The sequence below is a fragment of the Dromiciops gliroides genome, chromosome 6, assembly GCF_019393635.1.
Source record: "Dromiciops gliroides isolate mDroGli1 chromosome 6, mDroGli1.pri, whole genome shotgun sequence".
In the NCBI taxonomy this organism is placed as follows: domain Eukaryota; kingdom Metazoa; phylum Chordata; class Mammalia; order Microbiotheria; family Microbiotheriidae; genus Dromiciops; species Dromiciops gliroides.
In genome coordinates this window covers 274,198,212-274,225,861 of record NC_057866.1, presented here as the reverse complement: position 1 = coordinate 274,225,861, position 27,650 = coordinate 274,198,212, and the positions used below count along the sequence as shown (strand labels likewise).

The 27,650-nt window shown below is 42.8% G+C and overlaps 1 protein-coding gene across 1 annotated transcript in view; it reads right to left on the bottom strand.

Moving 5' to 3' along the window:
* PRSS12 (serine protease 12) overlaps positions 1-23,551 on the bottom strand; it is an 86,723-nt gene extending 63,172 nt beyond the window's left edge. Inside the window, 1 exon segment of the mRNA XM_043969554.1 lies at positions 23,132-23,551. Coding sequence (XP_043825489.1) covers positions 23,132-23,477 — 346 coding nt within the window. The 5' untranslated portion in view covers positions 23,478-23,551.
* Positions 23,552-27,650: the final 4,099 nt, after the last annotated feature.

Sequence of the window (27,650 nt, the reverse complement as noted above, 5' to 3'; positions counted from 1 at the left end):
TTCTTCTTGGGGGAGAATGAGGCCAAACTCTGTAGCTGCCAGGTGCGGGGGAGGCCTGCTCTGCTGCCAGCGGGTGCCGTGGCTGAGCCGCTGTATCTCCCACCTGGTCACCACATGTCTGTGAACACGTTGCCTCTGTTTCTTTTATGTTCATTCTTTCCGGATTTCAGGTCGATGGTGACTGTGAGAAGGAAACGAATCCATAGCACATCTCATGGGCAACCAGAGCCAGTAGCAGAGTAAAGAGGGAGGTGGCAAAGGGGAGTCCCCTCAGACTGTGGTCACAAGGCAGCTGCCCGAGGGAAGCCGCAACTGCAGGGACCGTGACCCTTCACAATGGAGAGAGTTACAGATCCCAGAAAGACACTAATCCTCGGCCCGGCACCGTCCTGAGGACCTTAGGAGAGAGAAGAGACCTTCCCAGCCTCCCGGGATCAGGGAGATACCTCTTGGCCATGCCCATTCTCCAGCCCTGTGCCTGAATACCTTTGTACGACACTTCACATTTGAGCCCACTCTTACCAGGGACCTTGGGTGTACCAGTGGAAAGTCTGGCCCAGGGACGGGGCAGGGCTGTTTTCATAACTCTTGTTCTTGCTAAACCTTCTCATGGGTTTCCTTTTCTAAAAACTAGTAGACTTGGTTCCTCGATTGAAAACAGAGTACACAGAATGGGGGCTAGGGAGTAACATTGTTAGATATCGCAGGCCCTCAGGATCACCCTTAGACCTTGACCAGAACCAGGAAGGAAGCCTCCGGGGCCCTGGCCTGCAAATCCAAGTGGGAGTTGGAGCAGAAGGCCACAGGGGCTGCTACTCTTTGAACTCAAAGTCGGAGATTCAGTGAAAACAAAAGTGCCTTCATTATCTCCTCCAGACTGTTCAAAAGGAGTTTTGCAATCTCCCCTCAAGCTAGCTTGTTCAGTGAAATAAATAATCGAATGCAAGTCAGATGCTAGCATTTTTCATTGAGCCAAAGAATGTACATCTTTTTCAAATAAAATTTTATTGACATCTTTTGTTCTTACATAATTTCCCATTTCCTTCTGTATTCCTCTACTTTTACTCGAGTTATTCCTTGTAATAAAGAGAAAAAAGAAAAAAGAATAGGTCAGCAAAACGAACCAACACACCCCACAATGTGAAATCATGTGCAGGGTTCCACACGCATGCAAGAATGCAGGAGTGCAGCAGGGAGGAGTTTGGGTTCCTCCCTTCTACCTCTTCTTGGGACAAAGTTTGGCCATTATAATTCCACAGCTTTCACTTTGTTTTTATTACTGCTGGATATTCCCATTTATGGGGTAGCTAGGTGGTGTAGTGGATAGAGCACCAGACCTGGAATCCCTGAGTTCAAATTCAGCCTCAGACACTTCCTAGCTGTGTGACCCTGGGCAAGTCACTTAACGCTGTTTGCCTCCATTTCCTCATTTGTAAAGTGAGCCAGAGAAGAAAATGGCAAACCACTCCAGTATCTTTGCCAAGAAAACCTCCAATGGGGTCACAGAGAGTCGAACACAACAGGAAAATGACTAAACAACAAAAGTCTTTGTTTATGCTTTTCCTCATTCTGCTTATTTTCCTTGCTTCAGGTCATAGGCTCATTAGATTGTGGATTTATTGCTGGATCAGGACTGAGAGGTCAGGGAGTCTAACTCACTCATTTTATAGAGGGGAAAATTCAGGCCCAGAGAGGTTTAAATAACCTGACTTACCTAGGATCTCATGGCCAGAAAGTACATGGAGTCAGATTTGAACTCAGGTATTCTTGACTCCAAGTTGAGAGTCCCACCCGCTATACTTCCTCTGTTTCTCTGGAGTCATCCTGCTAATCATTTCTTAGAGCAGAGTAATGTTCCATTATATTCATTTACCCCAATTTGCTTAGCTGTTCCCAATCACTGGACATGGACTTTGTTTCCAGTAAAGCATGTACATGGTGACTGGGAACCTCAAGGAAAGCATTGTGCTATTGTTGAATGCAAGCTCCCTGAGGACAAGTGTTATATCATAGAATCATAGGTTTAGATGTTGAAGAGGACCATAAGTCATACTCCTCCCCTAAGTCTGAGGATAGAGAATCTATGGCACAGAGAGGAAAAGTGACTTGTCCAGGGTCATCTAGCTAGTTCTGAGGCATAATTGGAACCCATATCTTCCTGACTACAAGTCCCACATCCTGTGCACTCTATGAGGTGTCAAATGCATGGCAGCCATATTGTTGCCTGCAACATTTCCAAGTACCACAACCAGATTAAAATGTAATTGGTGGGGGGCAGCTAGATGGCACAGTGGATAGAGTACTGGCCCTGGAGTCAGTAGGACCTGAGTTCATATCCGGCCTCAGACATTTGACACTTCCTAGCTGTGTGACCCTGGGCACGTCACTTAACCCCAATTGCCTCACAAAAAATGTAGTTGGAAATATTAACAAAATAAATAAAAATATAGGCATACTTCATTTTATCGCACTTTGAAGATTTTACATTTTTTACAAGTTGAATGTTTGTGGCAACTCCGCATTGAGCATCAACACCATTTCCCCAAAAGCATGTGCTCACATTGTGTCTCTGCATCACATTTTGGTGATCCTGGCAATATTTCAAACTTCTTTATTATTATTATATCTGTTATGGTGATCTGTGATCAGTAATCTTTGATTTCACTATTGTAATTATATTGCATCCATATGACTGGCAACTTAATTGATAAATGTTGTGTGTGTTCCGCTGTTCCCCATCTCTCTCCCTCTCCTGGGTCCTCCCCATTCTCTGAGATACAACAGTATTGAAAATTTTCAAGTTATTCAGTCATTCCAGTTGTGTGTGACCCTTCATGACTCTTTTTGGGGTTTTCTTGGCAAAGATACTGGACAGGTTTGCCATTTCATTCTCCAGCTCATTTTAGAGATAAGGAAATGAGGCAAACAGTTAAGTGACTTGCCCACAGCTAGTTAAGTGACTAGCACAGCTAGTATCTGAGACTGGATTTGAACTCAGAATGATGAGTCTTACTGACTCCAAGCCCAGTAATCTATCCACGGTGCTATCTTGCTGCCCTCAGTATTGAAACTAGGCCAGTTAATAACCCTATAATGGCCTCTGGGTGTTCAAGGGAAAGGAAGTCAATTGGTATGGCAAACTTCATCATTGTCTTATTTTAAGAAATTGTCACAGCTACCCAACCTTCAGCAACCATCACCCTGATCACTCAGCAGCTATCAATATCGAGGTGAGACCCTCCACCAGCAAAAAGATTACAATTCGCTGAAGGCTCAGAAGATAGTTAGCATTTTCTAGCAACAAAGTACTTTTTAGTTAAGGTATGTACATTGTTTTTTAAACATGATATTATGGCACATTTAATAGACTACAACATAGTGTAAGCATAACTTTTATATTTTTGGGAAACCAAAAAAATTCCTATGATTCTCTGTTACGATATTCACTTTATGTTAGGAACCAAATCTGCAATATCTCTGAGGTGTGCCTGTACAGTAAAATATAGATAATGTTAACTTGTGGTTTTCTAAGCAGGGATGAGGGATTCTTGTCAGGTTAGTGGCCCCTGTTTCTATTTGAGTTAGATACCATTGTACTAAGGTGTATTTCTTGGTTTCCTCATCTATAAAATGTTAGATAAAAATCACACCCACTTCCTAAGGATATCATGAGGATCAAATGAGATGACATGTATAAAGTGTTTTGCCAATCTAAAAGTGGTATATAAATGCTAGCCATTGTTTTTTTGTTTTTGTTTTTAAATTGGAAGATCATCTGGTTCAATCCCCTCGCGAGGAAGCTGAGGCCTGGGGAAACTAATTAATTTTCCCAAGTTCCCCAAAGTAGCATAAGCTGATCTTGACCCCAGGTCCTTGGACTTCAATTAACTAGACTCATGACCTCATCTCTGGGCACATCCCATCCACTTGTGTCAGTTGTGTCTTTCCCTCCTGGGATGGCCCATAGGTTGCTGAGCCAGCTGAGTCAGCATTATCCATGTCTTTTTGCAAAGCCTCCATAGGATAGCCTATGATACCACCAGATACACTGAAGCTCTTTCTCTAGCTTTTTTATTAACATTCATGGATGTCCTGAATACACTGAGAAGGAGAGCTATCCATCACTCCTCACTCCTTTGCCAGTAATGCCTATTGTCTTCTCTGCTATCTCTCATGTTCAAGTCAACATTGTTATGATGCTGTGGTCCATTTACAACTGTGAGTCTTCTGTTGTGGTGGTGTTCTTTGATCTGTGGCCACAGAGCATCCCCAGGAAAATGATAGTTTGATTGCAGAGAGTAGCTAAAGAGCCCTGAAAGCCCTGACCCATTTACCAAAAGTGATTCAGCCCCTCTTCAACCTTCTGCACAACTCTGGGCCCAGATCATTGGTCATCTGCAGCCCCTCCCCATATTATGCATGCATGGATGAAGTAGCTCAATTGACTGCCCAGCCAACTGCATGTCATAACCTGGGCAAGAGCCATCTTCATCCACTTGGTGTTTCCTTTGTGGATTATTAAGCTGATCTCTTTTGAATGGCCATGGACCTCAAAGAGGCCCTCTACTCTAGATCTCAATCAGCTAAGCGTCCTTGGCAAAACAACAAGCATCTGGAATACTTCCTGCTATCTATTGTCATCTCAAGGGTTAATATCCTAAAAGATCCTGTGAGAACTGCAACCAGACAGATAACTTTGTTCAATGATCCTTTGAGTATATCAAATATGGCTTAAAAGAGAGGAAAGGATAGACAGTGAGGGCATCATCACCATGGGCATTTGTATAATTCTCCAAAGTTTACAAAGTACTTTAGAAATGTTACTTCATTCGATCCTTACAACATGGTCCATAAGTACCTGACCTTGGAGTGAGGAAGATGAAGGTTTGAATCCCACTTCTGACACATAGAGCTGGTGGCTGGTGCTCAAAGAAGACCAAATGGCATCACTATGTTGGGGGTCCAGGTACAATGTGTCTGACTGTGGCTGATCAGACCAGTATGAGCTCGAAGGCTCTACCACAGGTTGGGCACAAATAGTCTATATGAACGTCTGGAGTGGAGATGTCTCTAAATATACACATCTCACATTTCTTTTGAGCTACTGCAGTTCTGCTCTGCTCATAGAGCATAGCACCTTCTTTGACATGGGCACAGCATGCTGGGCAATCCTGTGCCAGTGTCTCCCATATCTCACAATTGATTCCAAAGTTCTCCAGAGAGACCTTGAGAGTGGCTTTGTAGCTCTTCTTCTGACCTCCATGTGAGCACTTGCCTTATGTGAGTGCCATAAAATTGTCTTTTAGGCAAACACAATTGACATTTGAACAACGTGGCCAGCCCATTGGAGTCGCCCTCTCTGCAGCAGAGTTTGAGCTTGGCGGTTCAGCTGGAGGGAGGATCTCAGTGTCTAGTACAACACCTAAAGGTCTAGAACCCTGGGCCCCTCCTTTAACCTCTAAGGGCTCTAGGTAACTCTCTAAGACCACTAGGAAGACTTGAATGGGTTGAGGCAATTTGCAGACCAGAAAAGTCCTGAATGAAATCAAAGGTCTGGATTAAAAAAAAAGTGCCCTGAGTTTATATCCACTCACCAAACACTGAATAAACAAAGGCAGGAAAAAGCAACAAAGGTTATCAAGGAGATTACATTCTACTGGGGAGATATAAAAATATGCACACAACTAAATATAATACGAGCTAAATAGAAGAAGGAGAGAATGTGGAAGGAGTAGTTGAGAATTTTCCTGCAAAATATCGAAATGAAAAAAAGGTTTTCCTCTGTAATAATTTCAAGTTTTTATTTGGTTTCCTATGGTCAAAAGGGAGAGGGACTGAGCCAGTTATTTCATTTGTTAGGGCAGAGCTTCTTAAACTTCTTCCATTTGGGACCCCTTTTCACCAGAGAAATTTTTACAAGACCCTGGGTATATTGGCATAGAAAATAGGTATACATAAACTTTTATTGTTGCCAAATTTTTCACAACCCCCCACATTCAGTTATGAGACTGTATATGGGGTCACAACCCACAGTTTAAGAAGCTTTGATATAGGGGACTCCCAAATGAGGAAAATCTTTCCACCAATACAGGTTGACACTTCTCTGCAACTTTTCATCTTAGAGATTTGCTAAGAGAGCTGAGATGAAGTGACTTGCCCACAGCAGGCATGTTTCAGAGGAAGGACTTGAACACAAGTCTTCCTGGCTTGGGCAGAGGCCATTTGGCCACCACACTGTGGCTGTCCCTCATGGTTAGTGGTACTTATCCACAGAATTGCCAGAAGATTCTGAGGATGCAGATATCCTTCAACTCAAAGACTGTGTGTGTTCATTCATTCTAAATGAAGCTAAGTGGTTCACAGTAGTTCAAATGACTTGAAAGAATATGGTCATCTTGACTCCAAAACTTGGCCCTAGGACTTCTGGTATGAGGTATGAGGGAAGAATAAAAGGCTATAGAACAGCCTGACTTTTCCATATCCCAGCAAGAAGACCAACAGAAAGGTCAACTCAAGGAAGCAGTGGCTTCTTTGACCAAAAAACCTCAAATGAAAAGTCTCAGAAGGAACAAAAAATAAGCAGACAAAACAAAAGTTCCAACATCACTAGAAGATATGAAGAAATATTCTAAATTAACAGCAGTGATGGTCCCATAAACAAAGCTCTGACTAATGGAAGACATGCCAATGAGGGTAGTAAATGCACTGAAGGAAATACAGGGAGAAATGAAATTAGTTAAGAGGAAACAAGGCAAAATTATGACTGAGCCCAACAACCTGGAAATGTCTGTGGAAAATATTTTTAAAAACAATGATTCACTGAGAAACTTTTCTTCTGGAAGACAATAGGAGAAACTGCTAAAGAATCAGCAAAATATGCTTAATCAACAACACAGTTGGACTTCCTGCCAAGATGGTGGCCCTGTTGGAGGCAGGCTGCTCAGCTTCAACACTTCTATTCTGACAAAACTTTTAAGTTCACATCAGTCCGAATACCAATTTTTAAAAATCCAGTAGGAAACTACAAGATGTGACTTTTTCTACCCCATAACTATGCAAAAAATCAGCCAGAAGTCCATTGGGAATAGAAAAGGGGGATCCTCCAGCAAAGTGAGCCTGGCCAGGGACAGGCAGGTCCATGTCTAGACACAGCAAGATAGAGGAGCGCTTCTCTGAGAGACACCACAGGGGTCAGAAAGCCTCTCATTGGGGATGTGGTAAGAGGTAGCACCCAGCACCCAGCACCCAGCAAGATGGTGCAGGGACCCAGGCCCAGAGCTTGGGAAATCCACAGGACACAGAGTGAGACCAAGTAGGAGCCTCACTTGTGTTTACTGGGATGTGTTTGTGTGTGTCCCATTCACACTAAGATAGTAATAGAACTTGGGGAGGGAAGTGTAGACCTGACTTTCCATCAGTGTGAGGAACTCTTGGTATGGAAACACCCTCCTCCCCTGATGCAGATAAACAATAAATTAGTGTTATTGAAATAAAGTAGACTGAATCATGTGCAGACTTTGGTAGAAGAAAAGACAAATGTGATGGTAGTGACCTCTAATTTAAGTTAACAGCATCCCCTGTTTTTCGTCAGCAGATCGAGCTTGGCCCTAGGACCTTCCGGAAGCTTCTCCAGCTTGGAAGCACATATCAGGTCCAGTCCTCGAGACCTCTCGGCTGCCTCCACAGTACAGTAGGGTAGGGGGTCAGGACTTTGTGCTGCATGGCTCTGAAAGACACTTTTCAAACATGTAGTCTGAAGTGTGATAGCCAGGTACAGGGCCTTAGAATTTTGCTGGTGAAGTGGGTATGCAGGAAAGCTGGCCCCTTTTACACCCTCTCAGATTGTCTCATCAGCTCAAAGTGTTGTTTTACCTTTTTTCATCAATCAATTTATTAATTAATTCAACCAGTATTTGTAAAGCCTCTAGTTCAGTTGGGACTTATAAGCGTTCTTCAAATCTTTACTCTGCTCCACACTACGCATGTGATCTCCCCTGGTAATGAGAACTCCCAAATGTGTAAATTCTCTTTCCCAATGCAGGATGAAGGAGTGACCAAGCTCTCCCATTCCATCGTGTGTATACTTGTATGCACCCCGATCATTTGTCTTGTCTGGGACTATGGGGAAATGCCATGTGGATGAAATTATCTTCTTGTTCTGATCCTGAGAAAAACAGACTTCTGAAAGTTTTGAGAGATGTTCAATAGCTAGCCAAGTGAAATTTCTACCAGAGTAATAGTTCTCGTTACCACACATCTGTTAGGCAATAACTACAGTCCTTCATAGCCGACGCCAGCTGCAAAAGATGGGAGGCTACACTTCTGCCTGAATTATGAAATTTCCAAAGTCACATATTGAAAGAATCTAAAAATAATTGAATTTTGAACCTTAATGCTGAAATTTATTCAAACACCATAGAAGAGGCAAATGCTTGGAGGATTTAGACATTAATCTGTGCTAGTGCTAGTGGTGAGAAGAAACAATTTCTATGATGGGGTATGCTGCTTCAAGCTAAACTTAGTAGGCAAAATATTCCCATTTTGCCATCATAAAATGGCTATTTTTATTCAAATCATAAAAAGTAAAAAATGAAAGCCAGCCCTCCTTTAATCATCTGTGAGAGCCACACTATTTCATAAGTATTTCACTGAAGAAACTCCATTTGTTCTCATTAATTCATAGTGAATTGCCTGTTGATTATTCAGGAAATGCCTTTACTTCAGAGGATAAAATGGATTGGTGGCTGCCTCACCATAGGGGAGGCCCTCTCCCAACAGTCATCTTAAACATTCAAATTGTGTTTAGGATATTTGTGAGTTGCATTCAATATTTATCAAAATGATTATACATGGAAAAAATGAATACAAATCCTACCTTTCTTTTTAGGCTCTCTTAGTAAGAACAAGGCTAAGAGCCCCAAAAGCTCTGTCCAGGGCCCTTTTCCCTCTCTGTCTCTCTGTTTCTTTTCATCTCTGTTTCTATCTGTCTTTGTATCTGTCTCTCTTTTTTCTCTCTGTTTCTCTATCTCTCCCTCTGTCTCTGTTTTGGTCTTTGACTCTTGGTCTCTCTGTCTGTCTTTCTGTCTCTGTTTCTCTTTTTTTTCTCTCTCTGTTTCTCTCCCTCTTTCTGTCTCTATCTCACTTTCTGTCTCTCCTTCACTGTCTCTGTTTCTCTATCTCTGTCTCTCCCTCCCTCCCAATCTCTATTTCTCTCCATATGTCTCTCTTTCTCTACATGCTCTTACTCAGTGATCTTTTTCTTTTAGTGAGGCAATTGGGGTTAAGTGACTTGCCCAAGCTCACACAGCTAGTAAGTGTTAAGTGTCTGAGGCTCCAGGACTGGTGCTCTATCCACTGCACCACCTAGCTGGCCCTCTTACTCAGTGATCTTATCAGCTCCCATAGGTCCAGTTGTAATCTTTTTTTTTTTTCAGGTGATTCCAAGATCTAGATATCCAGCCTTAATCTCTCTCCTGAGGTCCAGTCTCATATCACCAGTTGTCTATTGGGTATTTCAAACTGCACGTCCTGTAGGAGTCTCAAACTCAATGTATCCAAGCCAGAACTCCTAGTCTTTCCCAACAAACTCATCCATTCTGGAGCTGCTGAATGAATCTTTACAAAATCAAACTTACACACAGTAGGCATTCAGGGCCAGTGCTTTTGTCATATTATACATATGATTTAAATCCAGAAAGGACTTTAGAGATTATCTCACTCGATTCCCTCATTTTATACATAGAGAAACCACAAATCAAAAGGGAAGTGACTTGTCTAAGGTTATACAGATAGTATGGACCTCCTAAGGTCCAACTGAACCAGACGTTTTACAAACACTGGTTGAATTAATTAATGAATCGGCAGGAAAAAAAGTAAAGCAACACTTGAAGTTAAGATTAGATCGAATAAGAAAGTCTGTAAAAGAGTCCAACTTTCCCACATACCTACCCCTCTAGTAAAGATCTAAAATGAAGCTTTTCTTGATCCCTCGAACAAAGACAAAACTCTGAAAAAAAAAATAAAAGATCATTTAAGGAATCTACTATGAAAACAACTGACCTGAGAAAGAGGTTGAAGAGAGATAATTTAAGAACTATCTCATGCTCTGAAAACTATAACCAAACTGAAATACATTTCAAGAAATCATAAAAGAAAATAACCCAGATCTGTTAGCACTAAAAAACAAAATGCAAATAAAATCCACTGGTCAGCTTCTGAAAGAAACCCCAAATTGAAAACATCCCAGAAAGTCAGAGACAAAATCCAGAGCTTCCAGATTCCAAAAAACAAGTAGTGAGAATGTAAGTACGAAGAAACCACATGCAGGAGCACAAAAGATAATGATATTCTGAAAGGCAAATGATAAAGGTTTAAAATGAAGAATAAGCTCTTATAGCATGACTGATGCAGAAATATGTTTAATGTTGTTATGTATTTGTGTGTGTATATATATATATATATATATATATATATATATATATATATATAACCTATATAGGATTGCCTACTGTCCAGGGGAGGGGGGGGAGGGAGGGAGAAAAATTTGAAATTGGAAATCTTATATAAACAAATGCTGAAAACTATCTCTACATGTAACTGGAAAATAATAAAATACTTTTATTTAAAAAAAAACAAAATGAAGAGTAAGGTTCCCAGCAAAACTTAGCATAATCCTACAGGGGAAAATGGATCTGTATTAGAAAAAAGGACTTTTGAACATTCCTCATGAAAAGATAGAAACAGGTAGAGTCTTTGAAATGCAAATTTCAGGAAGCAAGAAAAACCTAGAAAGATAAACACATTTGAGGAATTAAAAAGTTAAATGATGCAGAGGTACTTATGTCCTGATGGGAGGGAAAGAAGAAGCAAGTGTCCCTTCAGAATCCTACAGTCATCACAGAGTACCCAAAGTAACCTGGGATGTTTTTGTTCTCCTTTGTTGTTTTTAAAAGAGGAATGAAAAGGGAATGAAAGTAATATATTGAAGGAGAAATGAGGGAGAAGGGGAGGAAATTGTTATGTGGCATAATTGAGGTATATGAAAAGAAAAGCATACAAACAAGGAGGAAGGGATGGGGAGAACAAGCATCTCATTAATCTTACTCATCTAAACTAGGCAAAGGCAGATTGAAGACACACAAACAGTTTGGTGTAGAAATACACTAAAATCAGCAGGGAATCAGGGAGAGGAGAGAGGGGAGTTTACAAAGATGGTAAATAAAGGAAGGAAATAGTCACAAGCGAAAGATATTCTATCATCAGATGTTGATCATAAATGATAGATTTAAAGGGGGGAGAGAGGAAGTGTAAGAGTCAGTGATTAGGGGTCTGGACTAGGGGAAGAAAGGAGCAGGGGAATGAAAAAAAGTCGCATAGAGCTCTATTGCTGAGCACGTTCCTTCTATTTTATCTCATCCTTTGTAAAGAGGGAGACAGCTGGCAAAAAGAGGAAAAAATATAAGAAGACATGATGTGGGAAATACATAATTAATAATCACAGCCATGAACATGAATGGAATTGATTTACCCATAAATCAGGGGAGAGCAGAAAAAAATTAAAAGAAAAATTCAATAATTATGTTATTTATGCGTTAGAAATGCACTTGAAACATAAAGATTCACAGAGTCAAAATGAAGGCCTAGGATAGAATTAATTATGCCTTAGGTGAACTTTTAAAAGCAGAGATAGTAATTGTGCTCTCAGACAAGGCAAAGGTAAAAGGATTAAAAGTGATAATTAGGGAAACCACTATCCTTAAAGGAACTTTAGACAATGAAATAATTATTTACCTATCTACCTATTAGCACTAACAGAGTTAAATAGCTCCTATTTAAAGGAAAAGCTGATTGAATTACAGGGAGAAATAGAGAACAAAATCATAATAGTTTGGAATGTGCCCACTTCAGATCTGGATAAATCCAACAGAAAGATAAACAAGAAAGAAGTGGAGGACTTGAATGTAATTTAGAAAAGTTAAATATAATAGATCTCTGGTGATCATTGAATAGAAAAGAATACACCCATTTCTCAGCCCTTTGTGGCACCTTTGCAAAAAAAAATAAAATAAACATATGGAAAGTCATAAAAACCTCATAAACAAGTGAGGTAAAGCAAAAAGATTTCAATAATTGGAGAAATATTAACTTGAGACTGGACTTTGTGAATGGAATTAAAATGGCAATATTATTTAGATGAACTTACAGATTTGGTCAAATTACCAAAGTTTAAGTTAGAAAATTAGAAAAATAGCAACAAAATTCATCTAGGGTAATGAATGGTCAAAATCTGAAAAGAAAAAATGGAAAAAAACCCAAAGTAACAGGACATAGTGGTACCAAATCCCAAATCAGACTATATAATAGACATCATCAAAAATATTCTGTACTGCTTAAAAACCAGAAAAGTAAGTCACTGGAACTGATTAGTAACAAAAGAAGCAGTCAAACATGGTAGCACAGTGTTCAAGAAACCTAAGGACAGTCCTGCTCTGGGGTTAAGGACTTACTGCTAAGAAAACTGGATAGTAGCCTGATAGAAAATGGGTTTAGATCAATGTTTCACATCATATAATACAATAAGCTCCAAGTGAATACATGACCTAGATATAAAAAGTCATAACATCAACAAAATAGAAGAGAAAAAAAAAAGGTACCAGCCATAGCTTTGGATAAGAGAAGAGTTACTAATTAAACAAGTGACTGAGAAAGTCACAATATTTAAAACGGACAATTTTGGTCACATGAAACTGAAAAGTTTTTGCATAAATCAAATCAAAGTAGTTAGAATTAGTAGGGAATGACAATATATTTTTCTTAACAGTACAATAAGAAAGGGAATTAGGACAGCATATTTTTCTGCTAAAGGTCTGTACTCAAGATGCATAAGAAATTAATACAAATATACAGGGTGGAGCAAAAGTAATGACATTTTAATAACTTTTTGAAAATTATTTTTACCATTTATGAGATTTGTCTTTCTCATGAAATATAAATTCATTTCCTATATATACTGTATATGATGATATGCAATTGTAAATTTAAAACAAAAAAATAAAGGAGTCATTAAATATTGAAATCTCTTTGTGACTTTTGGCCCACCCTGTGTTAGAACAAATGCCATTCCCCATTACATAAACAAAGTACATGACTAGGTAATTCCCCAAAGAAGGAATGCAAGCTACAAACAACCATAATTTTTAATGCTCCAAATAACCAATAATAAGAGAAATGTTGATTAAAATAGCTCCCAGGTTCTTTTTACCTCACAGTCAACAGACTGACAAGCATGTTAAAAAAAGGAAATGACAACTGCTGGAGGAGTTGTGAGAGGATAGGTATGCTAATGTATGATCAGTTCTGCTACAATTCACATATACACCATCTCTATACCAATGATTCTTTTTAGTATTTTTTATTTTATTTTTCCAATACATATAAAGATAGTTTTGAACATTCCTTTTTTGGGGGGGTGGGGCAGGCAGTTGGGGATAAGTGACTTGCCCAGGGTCACACAACTAGTAAGTGTCAAGTGTCTGAGGCCGGATTTGAACTCAGGTCCTCCTGACTCCAGGGCCGGTGCTCTACCCACTGCGCCACGTAGCTGTTCCCCATATACCGATGATTCTTAAAACTATTTTTCCTGCCCCAGCTTCTGTTGACCCCCATTCTCACAACGCCGGCTACCTTTGAGGCGTCTCAAAATGGAAGTCCGGTAGCCATCTTAAACATAACGTGTACAAAAATACCTTTTCTCCTAAACTTTCCCTGTTACTACAGAGGGCAATACCATTATTCCCACCGTCTAGCTTTGCAAATTATCCTGGACTCCTCACTCTCTCACCAAACTGCCCGTGGATTTTACTTTGACAACGCCTTTCAGATATGCCCCCTTCTCTCCTCTGACACACACTGCCGTAGGCCCTCATCATCTCAGTCCTTGATTTCCTCAATAACTCCTGGTGCGCCTGCCTGCCTTAAGCCTCTCCCTACTCCAGTCGTCTATTAAGCAACTCAAATGTTTTTCCTAAACTGCAGATCCAAGATCATGTCACCTCCCTCCTCCCACCTATTCCATAAACACCAGTGGCTCTCTATTGTGTCCAGAAGCAAATGCAAAATGTTATTTGGCATTCGAAGCTCCCTTCTACTTTTCCAGTCTTATTATTCCTTATTCCCTGACACACACTCTTAGATCCAGAGAAAGCGGCCTCTGGATTGTTCTACAAACAAGACACTCCACCCTCTCAGCTCCAGGCGTTCTCTCTGGCTGTCCCGTGCCTGACATGCTCTCCCTACTCTGCTCCAACTACTGGTGGCTTCAAGTCCCCACTAAAATCCTACCTGCTCCTTCCCCAACCCCTCTTCAGTCTAGTGCATCTTCTCCGTTAATTATTTCCTATTGCTCCTGTATATAGCTCGTTTATATTTATATATATATATATATAATATATATTTGTTTGCATGTTGTCTCCCCCCCCCCATTTGAGTATAAGCTCCCTGAGGGCAGGAACTGTCTTTTGCCTCAATAAAATATTTTTAAAATACACAGAATAAGGGGCAGCTAGGTGGCGCAGTGGATAGAGCACCGGCCCTGGATTCAGAAGGACCTGAGTTCAAATTCGACCTCAGACACTTGACACTTATTAGCTGTGTGACCTTGGGCAAGTCACTTAACCCCAATTGCCTTTTTAAAAAAATACACAGAAGACAGCAGAAGTGCAAAGGAAAATACAGACAATCTGGTAGTAATAACCAATTTAATACATACTTTTTGCTTTTTTTTTTTAAAGCTCTATGTGAGATTCACAGTTTCCATTTACAACCATCTTTTTTCTGGTCTTCTTAGTATATGGAAAAGGTCATGTATGTTGATGTTTGTCAAGTTCATGATGAAGGGGAAAAAAGGACAGCGGCAGAGCTAACCCAATTGCCAAGGATGAAGTCAGCATTATTTATCTCCCTGGCTGGCAATGCTGCGCTAACGGAGCACACGGAAACACCCACTCAGAAGCTGTCTCACCCCAAAGGGAGCAATTCTTAAACTCATTCTGGTCTCTTATTCCCTGTTGTAAGAAGCATCCTATGAAGTGGGGAGGGAAACCTGAAAGGCAGAAGGATTTCAGTCACACTGAGATGGAGCTGGGCTGGTGCAGCTAATTAGGTATTTTCAAATTCCCAGGACCATTTGCTGAGTGGTCATGACACACCAAGTGGCAGCATCTCCCAGGCAAGAGGCCCCAGATAACAAACACTCTGTGTAGCACCGATGTTTTCCTTCCACTTATATGCTGCCTAAAGTAGATGGCTCTCACCACCCCCAAAAAAGCAGCAGGGTAAGAATGGGTTTCAATGGCATAGTTACCCATTTCAGAATAAAAATTCAGTGACAGAGGGTAAATCAAGGCCATGGAAACTGTGATTTGCTCTGCTTCCACCCTGGCTTAATTTACCCCTGCTTAAGCATCCTTGTGCACCTCCCTCTTATTGGTGCCAGACAGTGCCCACACTGATAGGCTTAAGTCACTGAAGCTCAGAACTCTTGAGCTCAAAAAATCCACCCTCCTTGGCCTCCCTGGTAGCTGGAATTATAGGCATGTGCCGCTGGGAGCCTGGCTTTTGACTCTAGATCCAGGGCTCTTTCCACTGGACTACCCTGCCTATACTAGAGATACAAGTTTTGATACTGGCTCGAAAAAACCTAAGCAACTGAATTCATGCATGACACATTGTAGGTGTTTAATAAATTATTGTTGAATGCCTGCCTTCCTGTCAGGGTAAGGAAGCTATAATACATTCCCCTAGGATGTATGACTTAGTGGGTAGGGACAGAAACAACAAAAAGAAATAAGCATCAATAAAGCACATAAAGAGGCAGCTAGGTGGCACAGTGGATAGTGTACTAGGCTTGAAGTCAAAAAGATTTATTATCTTCCTGAGTTCAAATCTTGCCTCAGATACTTATTAACTATGTGACCCCGGGCAAGTCGATTGATCCTGTCTACCTCAGTTTCTTTTGTAAAATGAGATGGAGAAGGAAAAGGCAAACTGCTCCAGCATCTTTGCCAAGAAAACCTCAAATGGGGTCATGAAGAGTCTGAACTTGCCTGAAACAACTGAAGAATAACAACACCTAAAAATACACAGAAGGAAAAAGGTTTGCAAGAGGACAAACCCAGGCCAATTTCCCTACCACTGCATTCAATTTGATATACACTGTGAGAACCTAAAATATAGAACCTTTGCTGTCTCACACCCAAACACCTATTTGGCTCTTTCAATACTCTTCCTATTTGTTGACAATTTTTAAATTCATAATTAAAAAACATTTAAAAAGGAATAAAACTGACAAGAGCAAGGAGTGCTTGACTAGAAAGAGGAAATAGGCTGGTCATGTCATACAATCAAGATGTGCTGTCCCAGCCCTGGCTGGGACCCACACAATGGGAAATTGCCTGGAAAATAGTGCCCAGTACCAGGTGAAAGGCAGGAGCATAGGGTGATCCATACAGCTGAAGCCTCCCCAATGCCATGAGTCAGTGATCTGATGGGCTCTGAATTACCCAAGCCCAGGTAACTAAATGATCTTTATCTTCTTCTAGTCAACAATTCTGAGGGATACTTCCTCTAATTCAAGCTGGGCAAAGCCCCAAACCCAAAGCATTGTTGTTGTTTTTTAAATCTACCAATGACCTTAACAGCAGACAAGAGTTATGAGTTTTGTAAATAAAGCAAGGAAGAACAGTAAGTTCAGTATTTATTGTGAGAGGCAGTATGGTATAGTTGATAGAGCACTGGACTTGAAGGAAAACCTCAGTTCAAATCCCACTTCAGACAATGTGTGATTTCTGGGCAGATCATTTAACCTCTCTGGACCTCAGTTTCCTCATCTTTAAAATGAGTCAGTTGGACTCATGACCTGTAAAGTCCCTTCTAGCTGTTAATCTATGTGATCTCATGAGCCCCTACAACATAGAAACAAGATGAAACAGGAAGGAAGGGGGGAAAGCTAAAAGCCAGCCAACTTCTGAGCCAACTGGGTCATTAAAATCCATTTCAGACAAGAGATGAACTTCCAAGAGCACAGCCTGTCAATGGTGGGCCTGTTCCAGATGTCTTCTTTTTATACCAAAATGCAAATGTTTATGGTTACTGTAACTGCTGTTTACTTCAACATCAAGATTCCTTTTTAGTAGCACTGTATGGCTTACAAAGAACAATCTCCACAACCCAAATGACAGTATTGCTACTCCAGTTTACAGATGAGTAAAACTGAGGTGCAAAAAGACGAATAAACACCACACAGTGATTCAAACTGGGTCTCCAGATGCCAGGCTCAATGTGCACATAAGTCTTCCATTCAATAAGCTCATGTCAGCACGTTAGAGTAATGCAGTAAGTAAGAAATATGAAGGAGTCTTTTGGGGAAATCTTAAACATTACATAGCAGTAGTATTCATCCTGTCACAGTTAAGAACATAGTAGAGTTTTCTTTCCTTGTCATCTCTCTGGTGTGATGGAAAGAGTGGTGAATTTGGAATCAGGAAAACTTGTATTCAGATCCTGTCTCTGACACTTAATACCTGGGTAACTTTGGGCAATTTACTTAACCTCTCTGGGCCTCATTTCCTTCATCTGTAAAACGGGAGGTCCCTTCTAGCCCTTTATCTATGATCTTCTGACTCCATCATCTCTCTCTCTCTCTCTCTCTCTCTCTCTCTCTCTCTCTCTCTCTCTCTCTCTCTCTCTCTCTCATCTCTCTGTTTCTGTCTGTCTCTCTTTGTCTCTGTCTGTCTCTAGCCATCTCTCTGTCTCTGTCTCTATCTCTCCATTTCTCTGTCCCTGTCTCTGTCTTTGTCTCTGTCTCTCCACTTCCCCTCTCCTGAGCTTCAATATATCATTACCAACACCCTGCCAGATACCTGCACCTAGGTTTTCCATGGGCACCTCAAACTCAGTACATTCAAGAAAGAACTCACTGATTCCTACAAAATTCACCATTTTGTCTTGGTCAGGGAGGGACGGAGGGGAGGGAGGGAAAAAATTTGAAACTAGAAATCTGATAAAAACGAATGTTGAAAACTATCTCTACATGTAACTGGAAAATAATAAAATACTTTTATAATTTAAAAAAAAGTGATCTATATCCAGAGAAAGAATGGATGGTATCTGAGTACAAATTGAAGCACTTTTTTTTTTTAAGTTTCCTAAGATTTTTTTGGTCTGTTTTCTTTCACCACCTAATATGGACATATTTTGCATGACCACACATGTATAACTTATATTGAATTTCTTGAGTTCTTAAGGGGGGTGGCGAGGGAGGAAGGAAGGAAGAGAATTTGGAACACAAAGTTTTTAAAATGGATGTTAAAATTGTTTTTACATATAATTGGGGAAAGAGGTAAAATTCTAAATAAATGGAAAAAAATAGAATGTACAAAAAAAAAATTCACCATTTCTCCAAATAAGCTTCTTTCTGTTAAGGGTGCCACCATCCTAACGGTCACCCAGGTTCAAAACCTTACAGCCTCCCTTGAATCTTTATGTTCCTTCACACTCTATATCCAATCAGTTCCCAAGTCTTGTCAATTCTATATTCTCAACATCCTTCCCCTCCATTTCTTTCTCTTTGCTTAGAAAACCACCACTGGGGCAGCTAGGTGGCACAGTGGATAAAGCACTGGCCCTGGATTCAGGAGGACCTGAGTTCAAATATGGCCTCAGACACTTGACACTTACTAGCTGTGTGACCCTGGGCAAGTCACTTAACCCTCATTGCCCCGCAAAAAAAAAAAAAAAGAAAGAAAGAAAGGAAGGAAGGAAGGAAGGAAGGAAGGAAGGAAGAAAGAAAGAAAGAAAGAAAGAAAGAAAGAAAGAAAGAAAGAAAGAAAGAAAGAAAGAAAGAAAGAGAGAGAGAAAGAGAAAAAGAGAGAAAAGAAAACCACCACTCTTGTTCAGGGCCTCCATCACCTGGTTTCTGCCCCATTGTAGTAGACTCCTTACTGGCCTCTCTGCCTCCAGTCTCTTCCCTTTCCCCTCCATCCTCCACAGAGCTGCCCAAATAATCTCCCTAAAGCTCCATGTTAATCCCTAGTTCCCAGATCTCCAGGGGCTTACTGCTGCTCCTAGGATCAAAACCAAACTTCTCAGCCTGGCATTGAAAGCCCTTCACACTTGGGCCCTGACCTACTTTTTCTGACTTAACATGAATCTCCTTCAAGGTCTCTACATTCCATTGAAGTTGGTTGACCTTGGCATCCCATTTCCTACATCTGAATTTTTGTAAAAAATGTTTCCCATGCCTGGAATCTGCTCTCTCCTCACCTTCACTTCTTAGGATCCATACCTGGCTTCCTTCCAGGCTCAGCTCAGGCACCAGCCCTACCTAAGCTCCTTCACGATCTTCCTCTTTGTTAGTGTTCTCCCCACCCTCAAATGACTTTCTATTTCCTTCTGTGTGTGTGTGTGTGTGTTATATTCTTTCTCCATCACAGCTAGAATGTAAGTTTCCTCTTTTCCTTTTATTAAATTAAAATTTTCAAACAAAGATCGGCTTTCTGTCCTTCTCACCTCTTCCCCACCCCAACAAACAGAGAGCAAGAAAAACATAATCCCTTGTTACAATCTAAATCAAGCAAAACAAATTCCCACAGTGACTGAGTCAAAAAAAAAAATGTCTCAATCGACACTCCGAGTCTATCTAATTTATTTTTCTTTTTTCTTTTCAAGTGAGGCAATTGGGGTTAAGTGACTTGCCCAGGGTCACACAGCTACTAAGTGTCAAGTGTCTGAGGCTGGATTTGAACTCAGGTCCTCCTGAATCCAGGGCCGGTGCTCTATCCACTGTGCCACCTAGCCGCCCCAAGTCTATCTAATTTCAAGGTATGCAAGCTGTTTCATCACAAGCCTCTGGAATCATGGTTGGCCACTGGGTCAATCAGAGGTCCTAAGTCTTTCAAATATATTTGTCTTTACCATGTTGTTGTTATTGTATAAAGTTTTCTTCTGGTTCTGCTCACTTCTCTCTGCACCACTTCCTGGGCTTCCCAAATTTCTTATAGCATAATTGTATTCTATCATATTCAAAGAATGCAAGCTCGCTTCTTGACGGCAAGGTGTTTGTGTGCATGCAGGCCACTGACTTAGAGCAAGGATCGAATTTGATACAAAACTTGAAGAAAAGATCAGAAAAAGGAGAACATAGACAGTGAAACAACATTGATTCCTGATGTATTTAAAAAAGGTATTGATAATGAAACACGGATAGTCAATAGTGAAAATGAGATTAATGCAAATTATGGAGAAATGTAATTGACATCCATCAATTGCCACAGTACAGTGGCCAAAAAGATCCTAAAATGTGCCTCAGTCAGCAAACATTTAAATTATCTGCCAATTGAGAGAAATAGTTATTAAATAAAGAGAGAAATGGTGTTCAAAGGAAGCATCTGTTTAGAACATAAATTTATTTTTTAAAAGCTTATGAAGGTTGATAAAGGCAAGACCAATTATAAACTCATTTGTAAAATTTTATGGTGGATAATCGATGGTTAAGACAAGTATCATCTCTTAGAGCAGAGAGAAGCAATAGAGGCCTTTAAATAGAGCTTTAAAACGCTTGGCAAGAGACCCAGCTTGGTCAAACAAAGTTAATAGGTCTGGGGTGCTATGCCAATCAGGGGTATTGCTAGAGCTTGAATGAAATCAGGGCTTCAGGATTCTTTCATGGGCTTCAAATCAGTTTTAGGGCAGAAAGTCCCCAATATATACCCCCCGGCTGTCATTCTCTTCCTTTACCATTGCCTCCTCACCTTTAATGTGGCACAGAGAATGGGTTGGGTTTTGAAGGGGGGTGGTGGTGGTGGTAGTAGTAGTAGTAGTAGTAGTAGTAGTAGTAGTAGTAGTAGTAGTAGTAGTAGTCGTCAGCTGTTGTTACTCGTGTTGCTTTATGTGGAATTTTAATACTGAAGTCATAGTAAATAGTAAGGAAATTCTAGAGCTCCCAGCTGGGGCCAGCTCCAGACCATTACAAGCCCATCCACATTCTTGTTATGGAATATAAATGTCATAGTGATGACTTCATTCCTGAGCAGAAGAAATCAATGGTCTTAACCCTGCTATGACTTTGCTGTAGCCCAAAGGACTCCAGCGACCAAAGGCATAGGTAAAAGGCACTTGGGCAGAACTCCTGATAAGCTGAGCTAGCTTCAAGAGGGGGACAAAATGAAGTATGCCTCAGGGTCCAAATGAAAGGTGATGAATGACCATCTCCATTCAGGGAGAGGGATCAAATGTAAAAGAGAAAGTTAAGCAACGAGTAACTCCACAATAACACCAGGACCAGTAACATTTACAACGCTCTTAACATTTGGAAAGAATGTTGATTTGGCTTTACTACTGGTATCCTCTCAGTGACCAGGATAAAGCCTCAAGCTTCTTTGTTCAGTCTTCCCTCTGGCTGACATCACTGACAGAGGTGTAGGTATCCTGAAATTCAAACTGAAATAAAGAAACTGAGATTCCCATTTTACACCAAGGGTAATTAAGTGACTGGCCCAAGGTCACACAGCTGCTAGTAAGTATCAGAGGCCAGATTTGAGCCCAATCTTCCAGATTCTCTGTTCAGTATTCTAGCCATGAGAAAAATCAAGTGACTTGCCCAGGGTCACATAGCTACCAAGCATCTCAGGCAGGGCTTCCAGTTCTTTCTGACTCCAAGTTTGACCCTGGAATCCACCAGAACATCCCTCTGCCTCTGAGGACATTCAAATAGAATATTAGATCTGAAGGGACCTCAGAGACCATCTGGCCCAACCCTCACACTTTAAAGTGTAAGAAACTCTACCCAAACAACATGATAATAATAATAACAATAATAATAATAATATGGAGGAAACTCATGGGGACAGAGAGGTGAAGAGAGTTTCAATTTCGTATTCTAAACTTTGAAATCATGGAGAGAACTCTGGTGGTGGGGAGAAGGTGCTACCAAATTCCCAATCTAAGAGGTGGAGTTCAAGATGGCGGTGTCATGCTTTTGGCTTTTGTTGCTCTTGTTGCTACTGTTTTTAACATGAAAAGTAACTGGACATCCGTCTTATTGAGTACTACAGTGATTTTTCCCATTCGTGTTGCCCGGTGATAGATTAAAATTAAATAGCTCCGTGTCTAATACAACTAGGTTCTCCCATCCCCTACGAGGACATTTAGTTTGTCCACAAAAAGATTTCCTTTGGATTCCCTTTGTTCTTGCTCCAGACGTGAAGCAGGTCGATTGCCTCAGGCACTTTGGCAGGAATAAGACGTTGGCTCAGCTGAGGGGCTTTCTAGGATCGCCTAAGTAAGGAGGAAATGCCCCCATTTCTCTCTTGAGCTGAGCTAGGACCAACTACTGCGGTGCTGGGCAATGAATCTCACCACGAGAAAGAACGTTAGTTATTCTTTCTAAAAAGCAAGGTTAGAAAGAAGCCCGGGGTTTGGGTTTATGAAAAAAACATAGAATGTCATTGTTGGACGAAGTCTTTGGGGAAACTCTCCCATTGACACCAACTCCCAGCCAACAGAGCATCCCCAAGTTGCCACAGACAGGGTCGAGCACAGAGCCCTCCCGCCCTTTCAGCCAGCTCGGGTACCCCCAGCAGTCTGACAGCTCACTCTCTCGCTCGCTCAATTCCACAAACCATTCGCCGCCAATAATACCTGACAATGCAGACAGGGGCAGCTGCAACATATACACACAGAATCACTGAATGTTCGCGTTGGAAGACTCTGTCGCCTTTCCGAAGAGAACATTAAAGAGGGAATAAGGCAGTTTAGCACAGTGGCTAGGAAATCTCAGGACCTGGGTTTGAATCTTGACTTGCTGCTGCGTGGCAGCTGTGTGATGTTGGATAAGTCCTTTCCCTTTTCTGGGTCTCGGTCTCCTCAGCTGTAAAACTGAAGAGGTAGGGAGGGATGGGGGTGGCGGAGATGAGGGGATAGACTAGATATTTCTCCGAGCCTCGGTCTTTCCAGGACAGCAGAAAGCTATCTCCATCCCCAACCGCGCAAGCCCATCACATTTACCTGACTCGCACACGTGCTCGCCTGTCCACACTCAGACCCTAGCCCCAGAGCCGGACTCGGTGCCACTCACCGTGTCTGCAGTCGCAGCGGTCTTGAGGGTCTCCAGGGAAGCAACACTGTCCGCCCCCTGCACCCACGTCCCGTCTCCTTCCCGAGAAGCGGTGCTGCCCCAGGCCAGGGGCTGGGAGCGAAAGCAGCGCCAGGGGCGCGGAGGCAGGGGACTGGCGGCGCTGGAAGGACAGGCCGGCCGGCCGTCGGGGCGGTCCGAGAGCCGGCGGGACGGGGCCAGGGGGCCGGGGGATCGCAGCAGGCAGCGGGGGCCGGCGCGGCCCCGGGGGCTTGGGGCTCCTTTCCACGCCGCTCACGCCGGGGAGCGTCCCCAGCATCAGAGCCACCAAGAAGCTGAAAAGAGTCATGGTGCCCGCGGGTCCCGCCACCGCCGCCGCCGCCGCCGCAGCAGCAGCAGCAGCAGCCTCGGCCTCTGGGCCATTCTCCCCTGCTCCGGGACTGAGATGGGGGGGGGGGGGGGCGGGCCCGCACAGACCGGAGCCGGGGGCGGGGCCTGGGCGGGGCCTTCCCCTCCTGCCCCACCCCCACCCCAGGAGCGCCCCACCTCCCTCCGCCCCTCCTGGCAGGATCCTGGACGTGGGCGGAGACCTAGGGTGCGGCGGGAGAGGGGGCGGTGCCCACGGAGTTGGGAGGTGGGCATGGGGCAGGACAGCCAGGTATTAGGGGGGGCTGCCACCTGGCGGGGCAAGAGCCGCCGCACAGCTAGGGCCTCACCCCATGTCACCCCACGGTCATCCAAGGGGCGCCGGCCCACTCAGAGCACCCAGCCTCTGGGCTCCAGTCCCATTCAGCTTGGGCAGGGCTCGTAGGAGGAGCAGCTGCCGACCCGGAGTCACCCGGAGCCAACAGGGTAGTGGGGTGCAGAGAGCTGAATGTCGTAGACTGGGAAACAGAGGTCCCGGTGAGAGTCGGGCTCTGCTTTTTCTTTTTCTTTTTAATTGCCTTTACCTCTCTGGGCCTCAGTTTCCTCCTGTGTAAAATCGGAGCGGCGGAGGAGGCTGGGGGGGGGGGCAGGAGGTGTCACAATCATACTTATCCCTCAAAGGGAACTGGATTCTGAATAACTGAAAAACGAATAATGCTGGAGAACTGATAGCCGGAGCTTACCTCCTTCCACTACTCCTAGAACTAGGGGGCGGGACGGGGCGGGGGCTGGGGACCACAAAGGAAGAGCTTCGCCCGCGTTCGCATTCGGAGGGAGGCGGCTGAATGGCTTGTTTTTGTTTAACTGGTTTTCTTTGTTCAAGTGTGTGAATGCGAGGGCTCAAATTCGGGTGCCAGACACCAAAGGAATCAGGGAAACGTCTTTTGCTAAAAATGACGGACGGAATGTGACCAGGAGCTCCCTCCGGACTTAGCAGCCCCAGCCCTTTTTACTGCTTTCTCTAAGAACTCTGAAATTTCAGTTATGAAATCAGCTGCACCACTGGCTCTGGAAAGGATTTGTCCAAGCATCTCCCTGCCAGCCCCACACGCATTGTCCCGCTGACCATCCCCGTGTCTGTCCACACAGAAACATCCCTCAGTCCCCACCACTCACTCTTTTCTCTACCTGTTGTCTCCACTAGAAAGTAAACTCTATGAGGGAAGGGACATCTTGCTTTTATAATTGAATCCGCAGCATTTAGCACAGTGTTTAGGACATCGCCCTTATAAATGCTTTTCCAGGCACCTGCACCCAGCTCGATCACCTCCCCGCCCCCACCATCATCTTGACACCTTATCCGGGATCCGAAGATTGGGCTTCGGTGCCTGAATGCCAGGGCTGACACGGGCAAGAGTTCTCTATTGCTCCCTTTTCTTTCTTTCTTTGGTGCACTATTTACACGTGAAGTGGAGCCACAGTTGAATACATCCCTGCGTCCAAGCCTGGGACTCCGAGTTCCCACATGCAAAGGGGAGGTTGAAGGCAATCCGAAATTAGCCATGGGGGATGGGCATCCCTGGAGAAGGAGCAGCTGTTGAGTTTGCTGCTTCCTTCCTGGCCTCCCACTCTCCACCCAGTGTCCTAGGTAAACAACAACTGTTTGGTTATTAGGGGGATTCAATGAGGCATCGCTAGTACCAAGTTTCCTCTCTGCCCTCAGCAGAGATCGTGGCCTCTTCTCCATCCCCAAGAAACCTTTCTTAACCAAGTCGGCTCCAAGATCTCATTAAGATGGTGTTGTGAAAGGCACCAGCCCAGCCCAACTATCCCACTTTTACTCTGAGAGATGTCTAAAGATCACCAGACTTAAGAACAACCAAAAAAGCCAAAAAGAACCATCAGGAAACTCCTGGATCCAGCTCAGGACTGGACATAAAGGGCTCCAAATGCTCCTGATGATAAAAGAAAGGTCCTGCTACAGGTCAGCAGCCTGGAAGCACTTAATAGCAACTGAAATTGGGAAGCTTTGACAGTGCCCTGACCAGAGAAGCCCTAGAAAGCCAGAAAGCCATAGAACCACCTCAACAGGACACAGGCAATTGCATTGCCACAACTCAGGGTGTGGTACCTTCCAAGATTTGGAGCACAGGCACACCAAGGGAAGGGGAAGCCAACCAGTTTCCAGCAAACCAGGAAAGAGAGGTCAGGACCAAAGGATACCATTCCAGAGAGAGAGAGAGTAGAGCCTGACACTGTCACAAAGTCTTAAGGCTGGAAATATGAGTAAGAGGAAGAAGACACCAAACACTCCAAGAGGCATTTTTGTATCCAAAGATGCCCAGGAGAAAAGAGAGTAAGTCCACAAGCAGAGCCTCAGAGTAAGGGGAAAAAAAGGTCTACATCAGAAAATGATGTGATTTTATCAATGGAAAATGACATTAAAGAAGAGGCTTTATGATATCATCTCATCTGTGTTTGTTCTTTTGTTTTAGGTAAAGGGGATCAAGGGGGAGGTTTTGACTTTATGAGTTCCAAAAGGTCCAGAGAAGCATCCACCCAGGTATTTGAGTGTCTAGCAGTCTAGCAAGTCTAGGAGTCCAGGTAGTATTGGGTTTTGCCACAGGCTCAGGATCAATGTCCCACAGAGGGAAGGGCAACCTCAAGGACCAGACTCGCAATGATGGAGATGAGTACTCATCCAGCAGCCGTGCTTCATTTAGACTTGAACTTGCTGACACCAACTGCAGAGACTACATAGAAGCTTAAAAGTCTGAGACTATTCTCCCCAGAGACTGAAGTAATATAAGGGTGACAATCCTTGGAAAGGGAAGAAATGTTCGTGCTTTTGTTTTTGCCATATCTTCAAAGTAAAAGCTTAAGAATATAATAAATGAAAATTACCCCATTTTTTATAGCCAGAGGACAAAATGAAAATAAAATTCACTTTTCCTTTCATGAAAGAAATGAAAACTGTCAGAAATATTAGAGGTAAAATAAGGATCTTCTAGGTCAAAGGAAAAAGATTGTAAGAGGTCAGAAAGGAAGAGTTCAAGCCTGACTGAACAACAGTCAGAATCACAAAAGACCTGACAGTTACTTTTTTCTTTTTTTTTCTTTTTTTTTTTTAGTGAGGCAATTGGGGTTAAGAGACTTGCCCAGGGTGACACAGCTAGTAAGTGTTAAGTGTCTGAGGCCGGATTTGAACTCAGGTACTCCTGAATCCAGGGCCGGTGCTCTATCCACTGTGCCATCTAGCTGCCCCGACAGTTACATTTTTAAGAAAGAAAATCTTAGAATGAGATATCCCAAAAGGCAAAAGACAAAGGTTTACAATAAAGAATAAAAGATGGGGGTGGGGCAGCTAGGTGGCACAGTGGATAAAGCACTGACCCTGGATTCAGGAGGGCCTGAGTTCAAATCCAGCCTCAGACACTTGACATTTACTAGCTGTGTGACCCTGGGCAAGTTACTTAACCCTCATTGCCCTGCCCCCTTCCCAAAAAAGAATAAAAGATTGTGTATAATCAATCCTACCAGATGGGAGATTGGATCTTTAATGAACTCGAGGACTTTCAAGCATTTCAAATGAAAAGGCCAGAGCTAAGAACTTTGAAATATCAACACAGGAGTCCAGAGAAGCAGTGTCTCAAATAAGTTCTGGCCCCACTCTCTCAGGGGCAAGCTTGTCCCATCACCCCTCAGGGCTCCAGGATAACTGAAAGGTTTGTCAGCGTCCCTTCTCTACTGCCATGAATTCAATCATATGAGTTCTGTCTCCCCTATTGGCTAGGAGCCAGTGACTAGCATTCCCAGTGCCATTCAGTCATTTAATATCACATTTCTTTCACAATGGGATATTGATTTCCAGGAAATAACAAGAAGAATAAACGGCATTTTCCCCAATTATTCTAGGACACACACTCTCCTACACTAACTATCCCAGCCTTCAGAGAAGCAAGTCAAAATACCTCAGTTCTTTCATAGCATTTGGTACCACTCAGTTCATGGCCAAAATCATTGGCATTTTTGCTAGATGAGTCCTGCTGAGAACCCAAAGGTCACTCTCAAAGATTGCTTCTTGCTCCTTAAGGCATTGATACTGTGTTGGCTGAAACACCAGCCTGTATTCTGGTTCCTCCATTCCTGTAGCTCA